A 22,551-nucleotide genomic window follows, 5' to 3' on the forward strand; every position below is an offset into this window, starting at 1 on the left:
GTAGGTGCATTCCCACTCTGAGAGACTGAATTAAAAAAAAAATTCAGGAAATCACATTGTATGATTTGTAAAGAATGTATTTGTCTTGCACTGCTGAACAGAAGTATTTGAACACCTGAGAAAATCAGTGTTAATATTTGGTACAGAAGCCTTTGTTTGCAATTACAGAGGTCAGACGTTTCCTGTAGTTCTTGACCAGGTTTGCACACACTGCAACAGGGATTTTGGCCCACTCCTCCACACAGATCTCCTCTAGATCTGTCAGGTTTCGGGGCTGTTGCTGAGCAACACGGAGTTTCAGCTCCCTACAAAGATGTTCTATTGGATTTAGGTCTGGAGACTGGCTAGGCAACTCCAGCACCTTGATATGCTTCTTACGGAGCCACTCCTTGGTTATCCTGGCTGTGTGCTTCGGGTCGTTGTCATGTTGGAAGACCCAGCCACGACCCGTCTTCAATGATCTGACTGAGGGAAGGAGGTTGTTGCTCAAAATCTCACAATAAATGGCCCCATTCATCCTCTTCTTAATACAGTGCAGTCGTCCTGTCCCCTTCGCAGCAAAGCACCCCCAAAGCATGATGTTACGACCCCCATGCTTCACAGTAGGGATGGTGTTCTTGGGATGCAACTCATCCTTCTTTTTCCTCCAAACACGACGAGTGAAGTTTAGACCAAAAAGTTCTACTTTGGTCTCATCTGACCACATGACTTTCTCCCATGTCTCCTCTGGATCATCCAGATGGTCATTGGCAAACTTCAGACATGTGATGACTTGAACAGGGGAACCTTCCGTGCAATGTATGATTTGAAACCATGACGGCGTAGTGTTCTACCGACAGTGGCCTTTGAAACTGTGGTCTCAGCTCTCTTCATGTCATTGACCAGCTCCTCCCTTGTAGTTCTGGGCTGATTCCTCACCTTTCTTATCATCATTGATACCCCACGAGGTGAGATCTTGCATGGAGCCCCAGTCCGAGGGAGACTGACAGTCATCTTTAGCCTCTTCTATTTTCTAACAATTGCTCCAACAGTTGATCTATTTTCACCAAGCTGCTTGGCAATTGCCCCGTAGCCCTTTCCAGCCTTGTGGAGGTCCACAATTTTGTCTCTGGTGTCTTTTGACAGCTCTTTGGTCTTGCCCATGGTAGTAGTTGACGTCTGACTGACTGTGGGGTGGACAGGTGTCTTTAAAGAGCTCAGACAGGTGCTACTAAGTTAGATTGGGTGGAGAAGTGGTGGACTTTTTAAAGGCACAGTAACAGGTCTTTGAGAGCCAGAATTCTTGCTGTTTCTTAGGTGTTCAAATACTTATGTTCAGCAGTGCAAGACAAATAAATTCTTTACAAATCATACAATGTGATTTCCTGAATTTTTTTTTTAAATTCTGTCTCTCAGAGTGGGAATGCACCTACAATGTGAATTTCAGACCCCTCCATGATTTCTAAGTGGGAGAACTTGCAAAATCGCAGGGTGTTCAAATACTGTACTTCTGTTCCTCACTGTATTTACCGGTGTGTTTCGGTCAGAATTTCTGGTAAGAGGCTAACCATTCGGGGGTCCTGGTGATGGTGGATCGTGGGAATACATTTGGGACTTTTTTAACTGGAACTTTCTCTGATTTATTGGACTTTAAGGTTTTTGTTTGATTAGTGCTGCAATTTTTATTTATTTACTATGTCTATTACCTGATGTGCGTGCTGCTTTTCTATGTCATTTTGTATTGTCACATATTTTGTTTATTTACCCAAGCGCAGGTTATTTATATTTGATACTTTTTAATGCACGTTTACAAGAGCTTTCCCCCACAACACTGGAAAAAAATTTACACTTAAAAAAACGCTTGATGTGCTTTAACGCTGCGTTTAGGCAAGTCAAGAATTTTTCCTGCCTGAAAGCTTGTAAAAAAACCCCAAAAAAACCCCATACTTTTGATGTTTTTTTCAGCCTATAAATGCTCCTCTACAAATATGTCTGTTAAGCCCAAATGTGCATAGACACATACGGGAGTTAGACAAAAATATGGAATCACTACATGATTTGCAGGTGTGAAAGTGACATGTTGAAAGCGGAAGTGATGTAACATTCTTTTGCTTCCACTGTGTGATGAGACACCTAGCTACAGGTGGGAAGCCTCACGTTTGTCATTCACTGTGTGTGCTGCTAGTAATACGGAGTCATGTCAGAGCTTACTGAGCTTCAAAGAGGGCAAATTGTTGGTGCCGCTTAGCTGGGGCCTCTGTGACTGAAGTTCCCAATTTATTTGCGGTGTCACGAGGTACAGTATCAAAGGTTGTGACGGTATAGAGAGTTTCCGGGAAAACGTCGTCTGATGAGCATAAGTGTGGTCGACATGTTTGTTATTTTAAAGGGAAAAAAAAGAACCTTTATAATCACTTTAATATATACAAGAAGTGGGTTTCCTAGAAAATGTTGCTCATTTCCACGGGGGGTAATTTTACTCAAACTGGAAAGCGCAAAATCTGGTGCAGCTCTGCATAGAAACCAATCAGCTCCCAGGTTTTATTGCCAAAGCCTGATTGAACAAGCTGAAGTTAGAAGCTGATTGGCTATCATGCACAGCTGCAATAGAAGTAATGATAATCAGTGCAAATACTGGACCAAAGTCCGAAAAGTCTAGTAGTATTTAGAAATAGTCCTGGTGACTTGGATAAGGGGGTCCGTGTGGCACTTAGGGCAAGCTCCATGCAGTACTGTAGCAGACTCTGTAGTAAGGAGAGAAGAAGAAGCGCCTCTAAGTGCAGCAAACCACTTTAATATATAATAAAAAGTAGGAACACTCACATGGTAGTAGAGTAATAAAAGCATGTAGGGTATTGTGGTGTAGAAATGCAGTGTAGAATGGCTGTCATTGTTGCCTGTATTGTCCGCGTCTCAATGGTAGGGAGCGTGGTTCAGGAGGGAGACAGATGTGGAGCCGGCCGGCATGCACGTACTCCTAAAGATGGCAGCTGGAACGCACGCTGAACCGCATGCCGGCGTAGGCGTGATGTCGTCCGTGACCAAGATGAAATGCGACACGTTTCGGAGCATGCGCTGGCTTCTAATGACGGACGTTCGCTCCTTTCTCAAGCATGCAGTGTGACGTGTTTTGGAGCATGCACTGGCTTTTAATGACGGAAGTGCGCTCCTTTCTCAAGCATGCAGTGTGACGCGTTTCGGAGCATGCGCAGGCTTCTAATGACGGACGTTCGCTCCTTTCTCAAGCATGCAGTGTGACGTGTTTTGGAGCATGCACTGGCTTTTAATGACGGAACTGCGCTCCTTTCTCAAGCATGCAGTGTGACGCGTTTCGGAGCATGCGCAGGCTTCTAATGACGGAAGCGCGCTCCTTTCTCAAGCATGCAGTGTGACGCGTTTCGGAGCATGCGCTGGCTTCTAATGACGGAAGCGCGCTCCTTTCTCAGGCATGCAATGTGACGTGTTTCGGAGCATGCGCTAGCTTCTAATGACGGAAGAGTGCTTTCTCAAGCATGCAGTGTGACACGTTTCGGAGCATGCGCTGGCTTCTAATGACGGAAGAGTGCTTTCTCAAGCATGCAGTGTGACACGTTTCGGAGCATGCGCTGGCTTCTAATGAGGGAAGCGCGCTCCTTTCTCAAGCATGCAATGTGACGTGTTTCGGAGCATGCGCTGGCTTCTAATGACGGAAGTGCGCTCCATTCTCAAGCATGCAATGCGACCCGTTTTGGAGCATGCGCTGGCTTCTAATGACGGAAGTGCACTCCTTTCTCAAGCAGCTTGAGAAAGGAGCGCACTTCCGCCATTAGAAGCCAGCGCATGCTCCGAAATGCATTACATTACATCTTGATCACGGACGACATCACGCCTACGCCGACATGCGGTTCAGCATGCGTTCCAGCCGCCATCTTTAGGAGTACGTGCATGCCGGCCAGCTCCACATCTGTCTCCCTCCTGAACCACGCTCCCTACCATTGAGACGCGGACAATACAGGCACCAGTGACAGCCATTCTACACGGTGTTTCTACACCACAATACCCTACGTGCTTTTATTACTCTACTACCATGTGAGTGTTCCTACTTTTTATTATATATTAAAGTGGGCAGCACAGTGGCTAAATGGTTAGCATTTCTGCCTGGCAGTACTAAGGTCGCTGGTTTGAATCCCAACCATGGCACCACCTGCCTGGAGTTTGCATGTTCTCCCTGTGCCTGCATGGGTTTACTCTGGGTACTCCGGTTTCCTACCATGCTCCAAAGACATGCTGGTAGGTGAATTGGCTCCTGTCTAAATTGGCCCTAGTATGTGTATGTATGAATGTGAGTTAGGGACTTTAGATTGTACGCCCCTTGAGGGTTAGGGACTGATGTGAATGTACAATATATATGTAAAGCACTGCGTAAATTGACAGAACTATATAAGTACCTGAAATAAATAAAGTGGTTTGCTGCACTTAGAGGCGCTTGTTCTTGTTTCCTTATCATGCACAGCTGCACCAGATTCTGAGTGCTCCAGTTTTAGTAAATCCCCCCCCCCCCCCATATGTCATAATGTAGGGAGTGGCCCCAGTGATCATGTCAGTTCACTTTTGTTGGGCCTACATTATCCGGTTAGCGGAGGAAGAACGTGAACATCTTTTGAACTTGTCAGCAAATGGGTTTCCGGCGCGCCTGATAAAAATCTTGGAAACTTTACATCCTCTGCTGTTGTATTCCTGGTCTGCAGAGATGGATAGAGCTAATGAACAGATTGTCACGAACAGGACAATATTTAATCCGTTGCCCGAGGGAACATTTTTATATGCTTGATTTACACATGCTGTGTGACTACTTAATGCTGGTTTTAAGAGCATTTGATTTTGCTTAAATGGCCTGGCATTTTTATGACCTAATTTACACAAGACACAGATCCCAAGCCCCCGGTGCAGGAGAGTTAACTACATCCTTCCTGCGTGCTGCGATTAATCAGTCTGTCCACAATCCTGGTCAATCCTGTAGATTTATTAGAATAGGCCATAATTATTTGAGCTTTTTCAAAAGTAGGAACATTTTTCTCAGTTCCTGTAAACTTGCTAATTTTGGTTATAAAAGAAAACTTGGCCACTAGTACATTTTTAGCAATGTTTATGGCAAGGAAATCCTTAGCTTTACACAGAATGAATTTAGGACTCCCTGCTTATAAAATATAAAGTAATGTTGCGCCGTGTCTTTACAAATCACATAACCAGAGGATATAAACGAATGTGGGTTCCACGACTATTGCTACAGTCCATTCTAAAAATGCATACGCTGATGTATAATTCAGTAAGCTGCCACCACCACCATTTAAAGGATGCATTCACATAAGATTGCTTTGAACACAATTTTAAAAAAAGTTTGTGACTATATGTATGTAGTGTTCATTGACTTCCACCACCACTTCATTGATGCAATGAATAATCATATAAAGTTCAAATAAACAAATGAATCCAAGTGAGTTCCAACACCACTCCACTGTTGCGGTCAGCTGTGTTTCCTCCACTTCTCCACATGCGCTATTAACCACTTACCGACCAGCCGTTGTATATAAACGGCCGGACGATGGCAGTGCAGGGTCTGGTGTCCGTTTATAAACGGCCTCCCCGCACCCTGCTTGTGAGCGCTCCCTGGGAGCGCGCAGCACCGCGATCCGGTGCCCGCGGTGTCCCCCGGACACAGTGAAACACCGATCGTCGGACGGGACCTCTGTACGAGGTCCCGATCATGTGATCACTAATTGGCCAATCAGTGATCACATGCAAAGTAGTAAGCAAGATGTCACTTGTGACATCATTGCTTACTACGTGTGAAATCTGTGAATGATCACAGAGGTCACATGGTACAGGGCTATTCACAACAGCCTTGTACCATGTGACAAGCTGTGACCAATCGGAGCTCACTCAGTACTTCTCTATGACTGCAGGCAGAGAGAGAAATTATTATTATTATACAATATTTATGAAGCGCCAATAGTTCGCTCAGCGCTGTACATTACAAAGGGGGACAAATGATTGCTTTTACATCCTATATGGGTGTAAAAGCAATCAGTGTAAAAAAAAAAATCTTCATCACCTCCCACAAGTAGTACAGTGTCACCATGGTGACACTGTACTGCTAGGGTGACAGTATGTATAAAAAAAAATAAAAATAAAAAATAATATAAAAAAATAAAATAAAAATGTAAAAAAAAATGTTTAAAAATTATAATTTTTATGTTATAAACTAATTTGGATTTTTTTTTTTACCAAAAACATAACAGAATAAATTTTGGCCAAGATTTATGATGAAATATTATTTATTTGCAAAATTTTATAAAAAACACTTTTTTTCAAAATTTTTGGACTTTTTCATTTACATAGCAAAAAAAATAAAAATCCCAGCGGTGAATAAATACCAAAATAAATCTTTATCTGTCTCAAAAAAATGGTAAAAAATTAATTTGGGTACAGTGTTGCATGACCGCGCAATTGTCATTCAAAGTGTGATAGCGCTGAAAGCTGAAAATTACCCTGGTCAGGAAGGGGGTAGAAGTGTCCGGTCTGGAAGTGGTTAAAGTGGTTCTAAAGGCAGATGTTTTTTTTACCTTAATGCATTCAGATGAAAAACCTTCTGGATGCAGCTCCCCTCTCAGTCCCTTGTTATACTTACCTGAGCCCCATCTTGATTTAATGATGTGCATGAGAGCCACGGCTCTCCCAGGTCTCCCTCTGCTCATTGACTCGCACAGCAGCGGGAACCATTGGAACCATGCTGCGGTCAGTCACAGTCAGTGAGCCAATAAGGAGAGAATAGGGTGCAGGGTGGAGCCATGCTCTGTGTGTGAATGGATAATGTCTGTTCACAGGAGCACAACTAAGGAACGAGCCAAGAGGCTTGCTATTAGGGGGAACTCGGTGGAGAGAAGAGCCAGGACAGCCAGCAGGGGTCCAAAATAAGAGGATTGGGGCTGCTTTGTGCAAAACCACTGCACGGAGCAGAGAAGTATTATTTTATTATTTACATTATTTTTTTTTTCTTTAGAATCACCTTAAGGGATAGTAAACTTTACTTAAAAAAAAAAAAAAATCTCCATGCAAGGTAATGCCATAATGTGCTAGTATGTATCGCATACTAACACATTCTGAAAGACTTACCTTGCAAGGAACCCCTCAGCGGTGCGCTTTTACTGCTGACCGGGCTTCCATCTTCACCTGGTCTTCTTTCTGGGTTTGTGGGCTCTGGCTGCTAGAATGGCCGAGCCGCAGTGACGTCACTCTCATGCACGCGCGTGGTAGTCTTGGGCTCTGAAGGACTGGCATGGGTACGCTGTCCCTTCAAAGTGCATGCACTAGTGACGTCGGCTGCAGGGACAATGAATATCTCCTAAATGATGCATGTTTAGGAGATATTCCTTGTACCTACAGGTAAGCTTTGTTATATTCTTTCCTGAAGGTACAAGTGTCCAGTGGGAGTTTACTACCACTTTAACTGTAAGTTTTGTGAATTCCACCACCACCAAACCATGCAGCCTCTTACCAAATGAATAGACCCCAAATTATACAGAGTTCAATATCAAAGATCATCCACCTAAAGCTTTAAGACCATGGGAAACCTTGGCAAGGACCTCAGCTTCAAGATGATTCAGAGGTATTCAGGAACCACAGGGCACATCAGCAGGGATCCAGTGCACTTCTCCTCCACCATGCATGTTAATCCGGCAAATAAAAAGCCAAAACACATTGCATAGTACAACCTGTTGGTTTTAATGTACCGATCCACTGTATGTCTACCTATATAGGAATAATTGGAATATCAAACACTTGCATGTATTACATCCAGGGGCGGACTGACCATTTGGAAACTTGGGCACTGCCCGAGGGCCCGGGGTCAGTAGAGGGCCCCATGAGATGCCCCTGGTACCTTTTTCATAGGCTTTTTTGAGTTTGGGCAAGGACACAGGGGCCCCATGATCCCCTATTGCCCGAGGACCCTATGAGTTGTCAGTCTGCCCCTGATTACATCCCCTGCTCCCTACTTAAAAACTTTATAAAATAATCAAGTAGATTTAAATGCTACAGTTTTTAGGGTTTTTTATTGCTCCTCAACCAAGAGAACATTCCCCAGTTCATTATTTGTTAAAAGTTTGTGCCAAACACTTTTTCTTCTCTGCATGAGAAACTGTTTTTCAAATTCTGAATTAGAATAATGTTTGAATTCCAGGTTTGGATATTTTTGCATGGATACATTAGTCTAGCTTGAGCCAATGTAACTATGTATATACCATATGTGTGGGAATCCATCTAGATAGTGGAAGTCACTGTAGTAGACACTGCTACTCCAGTTATCACCACTCAGGCGCATACCATTCACAGAATGCTTTGCATTTTATCATGAATGCAAACCGTTCTTTAATTGGACAAGGTGAAGTGTTCTGGTGGTGACATCATGCTCTCCACTTCATCTAATCAGAGAATGCTTTACATGTATTGAGAAAATGCAAAGCATTCTCTGAATGTTGCCCGTGCCCAATGGCCGAACTGCTGTCGTTCAGCACCAGACCTGGTAGCTACTGGAGAACTCTTGAGTAGTGGTATCCACTATGGTGATTTCAGCCAGGGTTCCATGAAACCTTAGGGTTCCTCCAGATGGTGCTAGGGGTTCCTTGAGCAATGAGCAATTTCTGCCTCTCAAATAAGTTCCCACTGACACCATTGATCTTTTTAGTTATCTATAAGGGGGTAATTCTTCCCAGTGACCACAAGTGTAAGGAGCATTCTTCCCAATGATCATCACTATAATGCATCATGACTTGTAGATATAGTCATTATTAACAAGGGTTACTTCAGACTGGAAAGTTATTTCAAGGGTTCCTCTGTGTTGAGAAAGGTTGTTCTAAGAGGGATCCCACAGGTATGGTATGTGCATGGTTACATTGGTCCAAGCTGGACCAGTCTAAAAACTGTAAAAATATCCATACCTGGTATTCTTTCTTAACCTCCCTAGCGGTATTCCCGAGTGTAGCTCGGGGTAAAATGTCTGTACCAAAAGCGGTAACCCCGAGCTACACTCGGGCTTACCATGTGGCGCTGCATAGGGAGTCCCTGCAGAGCTTACCTTGTCCTTCACTCACGCGATGTGTCCCCTGCAGCGTCCCCGGCCATCTCCTCCGGCCGATGCCGGCATCCGGCTTCTGTGTTCCGGTCCCTGTGACGTCGGGACGTACGGGCGCCGCCGCCGGCGGTGGGAAATTTGAAAATTTTTAAAAATGTCATTTTTTTCCAAACAAATTTTACATAGTAAAACATTGCTGTTTCAACCCATTTCACATACATTTTGTCTCTAGTGCTTTGTCCTGTGCCCTGCCTGCATTTTGTCTGTTCTTTCTGCCTAGAAACTGAGAAAAGTCCATGGCGTCCAAAAAGCGTCCCTTTAGGTCAAAAGTGGTTTTAGATCAGCTAGAGTACAGTGATAGTAAATTAGAACCACTTGCAGAATTGAGGGATAATGATTTGTGGGGAAATTCGTCATCAGACACTGAAAACGATTTTGCGACTTTGCTCAGCGATGTGCGAACTTGGCGCTATATTTCAAATTTCAGTGTTTTTGGTTTGATTATATTATTGAATTAAATGTATTATTATTATATCATTATTATTTATGATTATTTATTAAATTATAATTTATGATTTCGTGTTTCAAATTTTATCATACCCGGGATGTTTAATAGACTCTTGTTCGGACAGATTTCAGTGAGTTATTCCTAAAAATTACAGCCTACAATAAAAAAACGACATATTTCCATGCAAAATAATGGTACCGCTTTCAGCACCAAAAATCTGAAATAATCATACCGCTAGGGAGGTTAATATGTACTTGAGGCATATGCAGTGGAAGTCTCTCTATCCATATGGCCACAGGGGACCAATCAAAAGATCAAACACAGGAAAAGTCCATTGTTACAGATTCTGGGACACACCTTCATCCTGTTCGGATTTCTGATGACTTGACTTGTGAAATCTAATCATCATTAATCATCAATGACACTCTTATTTTCATTGTTTATTTGGCCCTGATTTTTACTGTTGCTTTATCGGACCTATTATTTCACATTTCCCTTTCCTGACATTGGCATTTTTATTTGATAACCAATAAATATATTGTTTTACGTTTAAGACAACAGGACATCCATGTCACTTCTTCATCAAGACTGCACTGTCTGCAATTTCTAAAAGGGATTTTTTTTATTTTTTATCAGGACAGGCTGGGTGTCTTTTTAAAATGTACTGTAACAGTGTGTGTTTTTAAATTGGGTTTTTGAGGATTACTGGTAAAGATCATTTTTTAATAGAAGATTTACCAGCTTTGTAAATGTGCTAGATGTAAACGTGCTAAAATGGGAATTCACATTTTCACATCCAACTGCACGTGCACATAATACTGTCCCATCTTACTTTGTCATTTGATTTATTTTACGTGGTTTTCAAACAGATTTTTCAGTAAACCTGTATATAGGACATGACTGTATAAACATATAATTCCTAAGTGATTGCTGAGAATGATACAGTAGTGTGCAATAATAGGATCATTTAACAGGAAATCGCACCTTAAAGGGGAGTTCCACCTAAAAAAAAAGAAAAATTAAACTCAGCAGCTACAAAAACTGTAGCTGCTGATTTTTAAAATACAGCCACTTACCTGTCCCTCAGTCCAGCGGTGTCCTCACCACCGCTGGTTTCACCGTCCGTCTTCTCTCCCTGGCGCCGGCATCTTCATTGTGGGCACCCGGCTGTGACAGCATGCGGCTTCACAGCCGGGTGCCCACTGCGCATGTGTGAGAAGCGCTGCGCTTTGTGAATGGCCCCATAGTCTTCTGGGACCTGTCACATGTTCCAGAAGACTACGGGGAGGGAGGGGGGAGGACAACTTCCACTTCCAATCGCCTAGGCGATCGCAGCGGAAGTGGGAATGGGTACACCAAAGGTGCCAATCCTTAACGGGGAGCGGGAGACAATGGCTTAAAGCAAAAATTCCCCTATTGGGTGGAAATCCACTTTAAGCACACTGGTGATAGAGCAGATTGTGATCCAGCAGAAGTTGGAGCGGGTACCTGTCAAATTCGGGTACCGGCTACCCCCCCAAAAGTATCAATCCTTAATGGGGAGCAGGGGACAAAGGCTTAAAGCGGATCTTCCCTTTTTGGGTGGAACTCCGCTTTACAGGATTGACATGCGGTGCCAACAATGCTGCAGCCTACTAGGTGAGTATGTGTGTTTGTTTTTTTATGGGTCCCGCACTTCTTTTTTTAAGCATTTATCCTAGTGGGATGCACTCAGTAAGGTCAGGGGAAATTATCAAGACTGTTGTATGCACACCATCGACTTCTAATTTCTGCTGTTTGCTACTGTGCAAAAGTTAAACATTTGGTACACATGGGTGTGTATTCCTTTACCATGGGAGTTCTTACTTAATAAATCAGTTTATACCAGTTTTATATCATATGATTTTGTATTTGCACTGTTTAAGCTTTTTACTTATTTCTTTCTAGGTCTGGTAAAAGGATACGGAAAACTCGGAAATATGACATCATAACAACACCCGCTGAGCGTGTGGAAATGGCCCCTCTAAATGAGGACAATTTTGAAGATGAAGACTCAACAGTATTTGATGTGAAGTACAGATATAGGTAAAGTAAATAATTTGTTTATGATTTCCTACTGTTTAAAGCCTAAGTGCAGCTAAAATTTAAAACCAAAAAATCGGCACAAGGAACATAACTTACTGCCAGTAGGTTGTGTCCCTTGTGCTGTTACCTGTTATTTTATGTTCCTTCACTCCCCCAAGGGACTGTCACCAGCCCTCAACAAGAGAGCCTGACTATGCTTGCCCTTTCCATCCAGCTACTCCATTCATAGAAGCCATACTACAGCTTCTATGGACAACTCAAAATCTATGAATGGAGGACAGGATTAATAGCTCAGCCCCCTCTATTCATAGATTTTGTTTCCATCATAGAAGTTGTAGTACAGATTCTATGAATGAAGGAGCTGAGCGGAAAGGAGGGGTATAGTCAGACCTTCTTGAGAATCTGTGACAGTCACTTAGTTACAGTCAGGTCCATAAATATTGGGACATCGATACAATTCTAACATTTTTGGCTCTTTACACCACCACAATGGATTTGAAATTAAATGAACAAGATGTACTTTAACTGCAGACTGTCAGCTTTAATTTGAGGGTATTTACATCCAAATCAGGTGAACAGTGTAGGAATTACAACAGTTTGCATATGTGCCTCCCATTTGTTAAGGAACCAAAAGTAATGGGACAGAATAATAATCATAAATCAAACTTTCACTTTTTAATACTTGGTTGCAAATCCTTTGCAGTTAATTACAGCCGGAAGTGTGGAACGCATAGACATCACCAGACGCTGGGTTTCATCCCTGGTGATGCTCTGCCAGGCCTCTACTGCAACTGTCTTCAGTTCCTGCTTGTTCTTGGGGCATTTTCCCTTCAGTTTTGTCTTCAGCAAGTGAAATGCATGCTCAATCGGATTCAGGTCAGGTGATTGACTTGGCCATTGCATAACATTCCACTTCTTTCCCTTAAAAAAACTCTTTGGTTGCTTTTGCAGTATGCTTTGGGTCATTGTCCATCTGCACTGTGAAGCGGCGTCCAATGAGTTGTGAAGCATTTGGCTGAATATGTCAGTCCGCCCCTGGTACAGCCTTTCTTTAAATTTCATTAGCAAAGTTATCTCAGTGTAAAGCTTGCAGATCACTACATGGATATCAAAACAACTGAAAAGTTACCATACAAATATCTTTGTTTTTTTTTTTTTGTTTTTTTTAAGTCTTTTTAATGGGCATGTGACCATTCTGGCTTTCCTTCCAATGCAGCGGTGGATAGGGACCAGGGGCGGACTGACAACTCATGGGGCCCCCGGGCAATAAGGGATCATGGGGCCCCTGTGTCCATGCCCAAACTCAAAAAAGCCTATGAAAAAGGTACCAGGGGCATCTCATGGGGCCCCCTACTGACCCCTGGGCCCTCGGGCAGTGCCCGAGTTTCCAAGTGGTCAGTCTGCCCCTGATAGGGACATGTACATATGTGCAGTGACATGTTACACCATCTTGGACAACATATCCTGGTGTGCCCCCAGGGAGATCCAAGTACAGCTATCAGTGCTGGCACTTCCTGCACTGTGACAATGGCTGTACTTGCATAATAACACACAATTGTAGTCCAAGGGGAGCTGCTGCATAGAGAGAGGGTGACAACACTATTGGAATTTCAACAGCAGTATTGCAGCTTTGGTAGCCCTTGCAAGGAAAGTAGTTTGTTGGAAACGTATAAAACATACATAATTTATTGCGATATATTATTTAAGATGAATTAAAGCACTATTAAACCCAAAAACAAAAATTTGATTATATTGCAGCTTACCTATTCTTAGATGTGATGGCTGCATTAGTTTCCTTTTTTTTTAGGCTTTTTCTTCTATTTTCATCTGGTGATTCAGCCAGAAAGTCTGTTGTTTTTCAAAGCTCTTCATCACAATGTATCAGCTTACATAGATGGCACGAACCATTTAACACTGGCAGGAGTGCCTAAAATGATCAACTTTTATTTATTCACGTTAAAGGAAATCAAACTGTTGCTGTAACTGAATATAAAGCGTGAGCTGGAGCTTGGCTTAGATTTGTTAGTGTATTTAAATCTGCTAATACAATTAACACTACTCTTGCCAGACTGACATTGCTGTTGTCTGCTGTGCCTCCTGTGCCCATTCCTCCAGAGTAGTGTAACACTTATATAGGATGTATGTTACTGGGTGAAAACTGAAGGGAAGAAAGCCAAAGATAAGGAAACTAATGCAGCCACCACATCTAAAGATTGATAAGTTGTATGCTACATTTTTGGTTTAATACTGCTTTAAAGGGTCTTTCATAAGGGAAAAAATAGTTTAAAATAACACATTAAAGGAGATGTTCACCATTAGGAGCATGGTACAAGGTACACCCATATTTAGGGTGTAACATAGAACATGCTCCTATGCACCGCCTCCCGCCATGGAGAAAACGGGTTGAGGATCTTCTCTCCGCACCCGCTGTGACCTTTTGAATATAGTGGAGTTCTGTGAATGACAGACACCATGGCAGACATACTTGTAGTCTGAATGGGCTGCGAACTCATTGCTCAGCATGTAGTTCATTCATTCGGACAGCACAGTGGCTAAATGGTTAGCATTTCCATCTGGCAGTACTAGGGTCGTTGGTTCGAATCCCAACCACGGCACCACCTGCCTGGAGTTTGCATGTTCTCCCTGTGCCTGCATGGGTTTCCTCTGGGTACTCCGGTTTCCTCCCATGCTCCAAAGATATGCTGGCAGGTGAATTGGCTCCTGTTTAAATTGGCCTCTGTATGTGTATGTGAGTTAGGGACCTTAGATTGTACGCCCCTTGAGGGTTAGGGACTGATGTGAATGTACAATATATTATTATTATTAATATAATACAGCATTTATACTTGTAAGCTCCTTGGAGCTTACAATCTAGGAGGGAGGGGATAGTGGTACAGGAGGAAATAACTGTGGGGGATGGAGTGGTAGGAAGAGTGGAGAAGATTGGCAGTTAGCTGAGGGCGAGGTAGGCTTCCCTGAAGAGATGGGTCTTCAGGGTGCGTCTAAAGGAGAGGAGGGTAGGTGATAGTCTGATGGATTGGGGTAGGGAGTTCCAGAGGATGGGGGAAGCCCTGGAGAAGTCCTAAAGACGGGCATGGGAGGATATATAATATATATGTAAAGCGCTGTGTAAATTGATGGTGCTATATAAATACCTGTAATAAATAATAAATAAATATCTCTAGCTTTGTAACTGAAAGCCCATATGGGGATACAAGCATGAGGAACACAGGAGCCTGACATTGCACCCATTATCTGCTGATTACGGGTGCAAGGCCCTGCAGGCTCCAGTAAAAAAAAAAATTAATAAATGCACGTTTTTTTTTCTTTTGTTTTTTTTTTTGTGAAAGGAGAAATTATCCTGAAGGGTACCTAGGATGCATGTAAGAAGGTGTTAGGAAAGCACTGTCTGACAGCTTTGGATGTCTGCTTTCAATCAATATATTGTTGTGTGTGACAGGTCTCATTTTAAGTCCTTCTGTTTTCTCAACATAACTTTAAAAATGAGGATCTCGTTAGAAAATAATCCTACACTGCAGGACACGTATCCGCAGAGATATGGAACCTTGAGGAATTCACAGACCGTGGTTACTGTGATGTGTTGTGTAAACAGCTGAGAGTAATGTAATGCTAGACGGTGACCTGTCCTTCAGATGTGACGGGCCTTTGTTGGACCATGGGGAAAAGCTTGCTGAGGCAGAAAGTGAAGCCTTTTTTTTTAATGTGGAGATGATTCCATTGATCTTTTCACAAAACCGATTTTGCGATGTAAGTGTTTGAGCCTCTTCATCTCCCTCGGTGCGGCTGGCAGTCAGTTTGAAGTCATCATTTGTATGCGTTGCATAAGGAATGTGAAAAGTTAGACGAAAAGGCTTGAAATGGATGGATGACGCCAAAAAATCTTCAGTAGATTGGTAGACTGTAAGAAGAAATATTAAAGAATAAAGAGGCTTATTAGGAAATGTATTTTGGTTTTATACAATTATTTTCTTTAGTATAACAGAGTAGTTAAATAATTTAGGTAAATCTGAAAACCTGCATATGAGTATTTCATAGATACCACTTGCCAGAAGGTGGAGAGCTCTCTGCTTGTGCTGTGCTCTAGAAAGGTGGTGTAAACCTTAGGCATGAAATATTAACAAAGAATGTTGTGTATAGGCGAGTTGTGGAATAGAATCTGAAGCAGCTAACACAAAGGGAAAGGTAACAGGTATCAACTCCTTATAAAATATGGTATAAAGTGCAGTGCTAAGTAAAAAAATAATGAAATAAATATTGTGAAACAGTCAAATGTAGCGCTGATATTGGATACACCACTAAATAATTGATATACAGGTGAAACTTAAAAAATTAGAATATCGTGCAAAAGTTCATTTATTTCAGTAATGCAACTTAAAAGGTGAAACTAATATATGAGATAGACTCATTACATGCAAAGCAAGATAGTTCAAGCTGTGATTTGTCATAATTGTGATGATTATGGCTTACAGCTCATGAAAACCACAAATCCACAATCTCAGAAAATGAGAATATTGTGAAAAGGTGCAATATTCTCGGCTCAAAGTGTCCCACTCTAATCAGCTCATTAAGCCATAACACCTGCAAAGGGTTCCTGAGCCTTTAAATGGTCTCTCAGTCTGGTTCAGTAAGAATCACAATCATGGGCAAGACTGCTGACCTGACAGTTGTGCAGAAAACCATCATTGACACCCTCCATAAGGAGGGAAAGCCTCAAAAGGTAATTGCAAAAGAAGTTGGATGTTCCCAAAGTGCTGTATCAAAGCACATTAATAGAAAGTTATGTGGAAGAGAAAAGCGTGGAAGAAAAAGTTGCACAAGCAGCAGGGATGACCGCAGCCTGGAGAGGATTGTCAGGAAAAGGCCATTCAAAAGTGTTGGGGACTTTCACAAGGAGTGGACTGAGGCTGGAGTCAGTGCATCAAGAGCCACCACACACAGACGGATCCTGGACATGGGCTTCAAATGTCATATTCCTCTTGTCAAGTCGCTCCTGAACAACAAACAACATCAGAAGCGTCTTACCTGGGCTAAAGAAAAACAGACCTGGTCTGTTGCTCAGTGGTCCAAAGTCCTCTTTTCTGATGAGAGCAACTTTTGCATCTCATTTGGAAACCAAGGACCCCGAGTATGGAGGAAGAATGGAGAGGCACACACTGCAAGATGCTTGAAGTTCAGTGTGAAGTTTCCACAGTCTGTGTTGATTTGGGGAGCCATGTCATCTGCTGGTGTTGGTCCACTGTGCTTCATTAAGTCCAGAGTCAACCCAGCCGTCTACCAGGAGATTTTGGAGCACTTCATGCTTCCTTCCACAGACGAGCTTTATGGGGATGCTGACTTCATTTTCCAGCAGGACTTGGCACCTGCCCACACTGCCAAAAGCACCAAAACCTGGTTCAATGACCGTGGGATTACTGTGCTTGATTGACCAGCAAACTCGCCTGACCTGAACCGCATAGAGAATCTATGGGTCATTGCCAAGAGAAAGATGAGAGACATGAGACCGAACAATGCAGAAGAGCTGAAGGCCGCTATTGAAGCATCCTGGTCTTCCATAACACCTCAGCAGTGCCACAGGCTGATAGCTTCCATGCCACACCGCATTGAGGCAGTATTTGATGCAAAAGGGGCCCAAACCAAGTACTGAGTACATATGCATGCTTATACTTTTCAGAGGTCCGATATTGTTCTATGTACAATCCTTGTTTTATTGATTGCATGGAATATTCTCATTTTCTGAGATTGTGGATTTGGGGTTTTCATGAGCTGTAAGCCATAATTATCACAATGATGACAAATCACGGCTTGAACTATCTTGCTTTGCATGTAATGAGTCTATCTCATATATTAGTTTCACCTTTTAAGTTGCATTAATGAAATAAATGAACTTTTGCACAATATTCTAATTTTTCGAGTTTCACCTGTATATGGAACAGTCAAGTGCAACATATAATTTAATTATTTAATTTATTTACTTAACGCTGCACTTTATACCATGAAATATGGACAAAGTATTTCCCTGTATAGTGTGTGCTTGTCTCAAGCCAGAGCACGAAGTGTCATTTCTGTCTGCTGCCTCATTCCTCTGCTATCATCAAGAATCCCTTCTGGCAGGTTTTCCTGACACCAGGAGATGGTGACAGGGGAGGGACTTCCAGCAGATTGCCTCAGCTCTGTTTCTGTGAGCTGTAAGGAGGGGTTGTGTTCCTTCCCTCCAGTCAGCTCTCAGAGCTCTCCTCGATGAGCTTTGCAGAGTGTAACTTCAGCCCTCAGTCCAGTTTCTGAACTCTCATACAGGCTATATAAATTCTGCACTTTGTACAGCTGTATAGGAGAGAGGGATGCAGATAAAGAGGCACAACTTATGTAGGAGGACTTGTTTCATCTTTGTGTATCACCTGAGACCAGTCACTTCACTGGGTATATGTAAGGGTTTACAACCACTTTAACCACTTGAGCTCTGGAAGGTTTTACCCCCTTCATGACAGGCCATTTTTTGCTATTCGGCACTGTGCTACTGTAACTGGCAATTATGCAGTCAGGCAACACTGTACGCAAATTAAATTAGTATCATTTTTTTTACACAAATAGAGCTTTCTTTTGGTGGAATTTGATTACCACTGGGTTTTTTAATTTTTAATATATAAACAAAAAAAAGACCGAACATTTTGAAAAAAACCCCCCAACATTTTATATTTTTGGGTTATAAAACATATCCAATAAAATAATACTCATTTCTTCATAAATGAAGTAAACCAGTAAACCCAAAACAGGTGTGTGTTTTTTAAGGGCAGGACAGCTGTCAGCAACACATCCAATATCATCACACTGATTGGAGTCAAGGTTGGCTCACTCCTGGCTCCAATTAGCACTGGGAGAAGTCATTAAGCTAGGGCCTAACATACTTTTTCCTCCCTGCACTGTGAATGTTTACATGTTATGTGCAATTAAACCATGGCAACATCTAATGTTTGTGTAGTATTATGTTCAGCAGACTGTGTTCTTCTATTGTTGTGACTTAGATGACGTTCAGAGCACATTTTATGCCCAATTCATGCAAAACTCCACGTAATCCCAAGGGGTTTACATACTTTTTCTTGCAATTGTATATATATAGTTTTTTTTTTCCAATCCTATATTTTATGTTGAACACATAATCATTTTGTTCTAGAAACAATCTTCACTAATCCTGATTGCAGTATATAAGCTCTTGTTGTGAAAAATTTGATTTCACCATGTGAAACTGTGCCCCCACTGCATGGGTCAACTGCTTGTTCTTTCCACATACTCACCTGACTCACCGATCCTCTGGAATACTGCGCCCCCCCACAGTCCAGCTGTGTTCCTGTGTGTATATGCATTGAGTGTGCTGACATAAGGAATAGTACATTTACAAGACTGCTGGACCATGGTGAGGGGGGTGGGGGGGGGGGGTAGGGGTAGGAGCCAAAGGGACCAGTCTTGTGCAGCGTGGGGAGGATTGGCAGGTCAGGCAAGTGCATCTCCTCTGTCCTCTCCCATAGAATAAAAAGAGCAGTTAACCACAGCCCCACTGCACAGACAAAAAAAAATTGCCCGGAGTTCTTCTTTAAATAATAAATTTAAATCATTTTTAAAAGACGATTGAAACAAAGGAAAGTCTATTTTGTCTCAAGAAACTAATAAATCTCACGTTTCCACTTTCAGGCCCCATGTGTAACAACATTTTTGCCACATTAACCTCCCTGGCGGTATTCCCGAGTGTAGCTCGGGGTAAAATTTCTATACCAAAAGCGGTAACCCCGAGATACACTCGGGCTTACCATGCGGCGTTGCTCTGGGGGTCCCTGCAGCGCTTACCTTGTCCTTCGCTCCCACAATGCGTCCCCTGCAGCGTCCCCAGCCATCTCCTCCCGCCGATGCCGGCATCCGGCTTCCGTGTTCCGGTCCCTGTGACATCGGGACGTACGGGCGCCGGAACTGGCGGGAAATTTGAAATTTTTAAATGTCATTTTTGCTGTCATTGCTATTTCAATGCATTTCACATATATTTTGTCCCTACTGCTTTGTCCTGTGCCCTGCCTGCATTTTGAATGTTCTTTCTGCCTGGAAACTTAGAAAAGTCCATGGTGTCCAAAAAGCGTCCCTTTACGTCAAAAGCGGTTTTAGAACAGCGATAGTAAATCAGAACCACTTGCAGAATTGAGTGATAATGATTTGTGGGGGAATTCGTCATCAGACACTGAAAACGATTTTGCGACTTTGCTCAGCGATGTGCGAATTTGCCTCTGTATTTCAAATTTCAGTGTTTTTGGTTTGATTCTTTTATTGAATTAAATTTATTATTATTATATTATTATTTTTTATGATTATTAAATTATAATTTATGATTTCGTGTTTCAAATTTTATCCTACCCGGGATGTTTACTAGACTCTTGTTTGTACAGATTTCAGTGAGTTATTCCTAAAAATTACAGGCCTACAATAAAAAACTACATATTTCCATGCAAAAAAATGGTACCGCTTTCAGCACAAAAAACCCGAAAGAATCATACCGCCAGGGAGGTTAATGGGCTCACATTTGGAATGTGAAAATGACGGACATTTTTATGCAGACATACTGCAAGTTGTCCTTTCTACAGCAACTTCTTGTATTGTTGGCAGCAGTTTTAATACTCTCACCCTTTGCTCAAGTTAAGTCTGGAGACTCGTCACGGAAGGGAATAAGCAAATATCAGAGCGAGATTAACAAAACTCACACATGGCAAAGACAAATGTCATCTAAAATCATTTCCTTTGGTTTTGTTGCATACATATCCACAGAAATCTATATCCTTGCATCCATACACAGCACGTGTAAATACATATATTAATCTGTATGCTGATGTGCACAAAGAAATGTTACAATGCTTGTGACACTGAATGTGCTGCAGAATGATGAAATCCAGGTATCCTATGTAAGTTGCATGTGCTGCAGAATGATGAAATCCAGGTATCCTATGTAAGTTGCATGTGCTGCAGAATGATGAAATCCAGGTATCCTATGTAAGTTGCATGTGCTGCAGAATGATGAAATCCAGGTATCCTATGTAAGTTGCATGTGCTGCAGAATGATGAAATCCAGGTATCCTATGTAAGTTGCATGTGCTGCAGAATGATGAAATCCAGGTATCCTATGTAAGTTGCATGTGCTGCAGAATGATGAAATCCAGGTATCCTATGTAAGTTGCATGTGCTGCAGAATGATGAAATCCAGGTATCCTATGTAAGTTGCATGTGCTGCAGAATGATGAAATCCAGGTATCCTATGTAAGTTGCATGTGCTGCAGAATAGAAACAGGAGTATGTGATCAAAAGCCTTACCCTAGGTTCAAACTTAAGTGTTTTCTGCAGCGTTTTGCAGAAATGCAGTACAGTCCATTTAACATGTTTTCCTATGGGACACGTTCAGATCTCCACGTTTTCACCCGATGCGTTTTTGGAAAAGGTCAGGGACTTTTTTTGAATGCAAAAAGCTCTGTTTTGGGTTCTATAGACTTCAATGGAAATGCTGCAGAAAAGAATGTAGTATGTTTTTGATGCATTTTTGCTTTTTAAATATGTCTAGCAACAAGAAAAATTTAAAAAAGTAAAAAAACCGCAAACCACATAAAAAACGCAGGTGCAAAAACAGCTCAAACTGCATAGGTGTGAACCTAGCATTTGGCCTCTTGCAGCTTGAAAAAGCTCAGTACAGCGTTTTTTCCTATTTTTTTTTTTTCTTATTGATCGAAAATGCAGCCTATTGTTTACAATGTGCCTGTACACACAAGCGCGTAAACAAGTGGTGCGTTTTCTTGAGTAAAGGAAAAAAAATTTTCCTGGTCAGTCATTTGCGCCAGAGTGCGCAAATACATGCATATGAGCATAAATAATCATGGATTTTGCCTAGAAATATATGGTGCGCAAGAATACGCGTGATTACGCACAAAACAAATGCAAAAAATTACTTCCAGAAATGCTGATGCTCAAACACCAGTACCATGTGCATGAGCCCTTAAAGTGGTTGTAAACGCATTCTCAGTGAGATGACTGGCCTCAGGTGATACACAGAGATGAAACAAATTCTCCTACGTTAGTTGTACCTGTTTATCTTTAGCACTCTCTCCTCTGCAACCTCCTAAAGCACACATTTTAGACCCTATACACATTGAGCCATTCTGCGTTTTTTTGCACTCATTAAAAAAAATCGTTTTCGGCCTGAAGATTGCACAAATCCCCAAAACATATATTTTATGAAAGCCTTCATCATAGCCGCCATGGGTGAAGTGTCTGTAGGACTGTGTGACATCTCCCTAGTCCATCTGAAGGCATACATATTGGTTCTGGTTGTACTTTTGGAGATGTGCGATGAGCATGCTGTTCTCTAACTTTTGTGAGTATATTATCTCATTTTTATCTTTGGAAATAAATGGTGTCTCGGTTGATGCACAAGGCTGGTGCGCCCTGTTTTGCTTTTTTACATATAATCTAGGGATGCACCACAATTCTGGTGGCTGAAACGTTTCGGCCAAAAGCACCCCTTTCGGCTGTCGGCTGAAATTAAAAAAAAAAGCACCGGTACAGGTGTCGAAAAAAACCCGCCCCTCGCCACCGTTGGCCCCCCCCCCGCTCGGTAGTTCAGCCTTACCTGAGAAACCATCAACCCCGGCTCTGGGCATAGAGATGAGTGAAGGAAAGAAGGCCGCCACACTTCTCTATGCCTTTGGAGAACCGGAGCGATGTCACTTACGGTTCCGGCAATTTATTTTTTTTTAAAGCACTAGATCAATGCTTTTTTTTAATCTAATGCTTTACATTACAGAGGAGATATGTGGGGTCTTATTGACCCCATATCTCTCCATAAAGAGGACCT

At 42.2% G+C, this 22,551-nt stretch overlaps 1 protein-coding gene across 2 annotated transcripts in view; it reads left to right on the top strand.

Moving 5' to 3' along the window:
* Positions 1–22,551, top strand: part of FAM174B (family with sequence similarity 174 member B) — a 134,051-nt gene that overhangs the window by 85,456 nt on the left and 26,044 nt on the right. The window contains exon 2 of one of the 2 annotated variants that reach the window (XM_089687647.1): positions 11,523–11,660. In XM_089687647.1, coding sequence (XP_089543773.1) covers positions 11,523–11,660 — 138 coding nt within the window. Of the gene's footprint in view, positions 1–11,522; positions 11,665–22,551 lie in introns of those variants that run through there. The other variant, XM_089687648.1, reaches the window with a different exon arrangement.

Source organism: Staurois parvus, unplaced genomic scaffold (genome assembly GCF_062004578.1).
Source record: "Staurois parvus isolate SC_StPar_1 unplaced genomic scaffold, SC_StPar_1.0 ptg000432l, whole genome shotgun sequence".
NCBI classification, from domain to species: Eukaryota; Metazoa; Chordata; class Amphibia; order Anura; family Ranidae; genus Staurois; species Staurois parvus.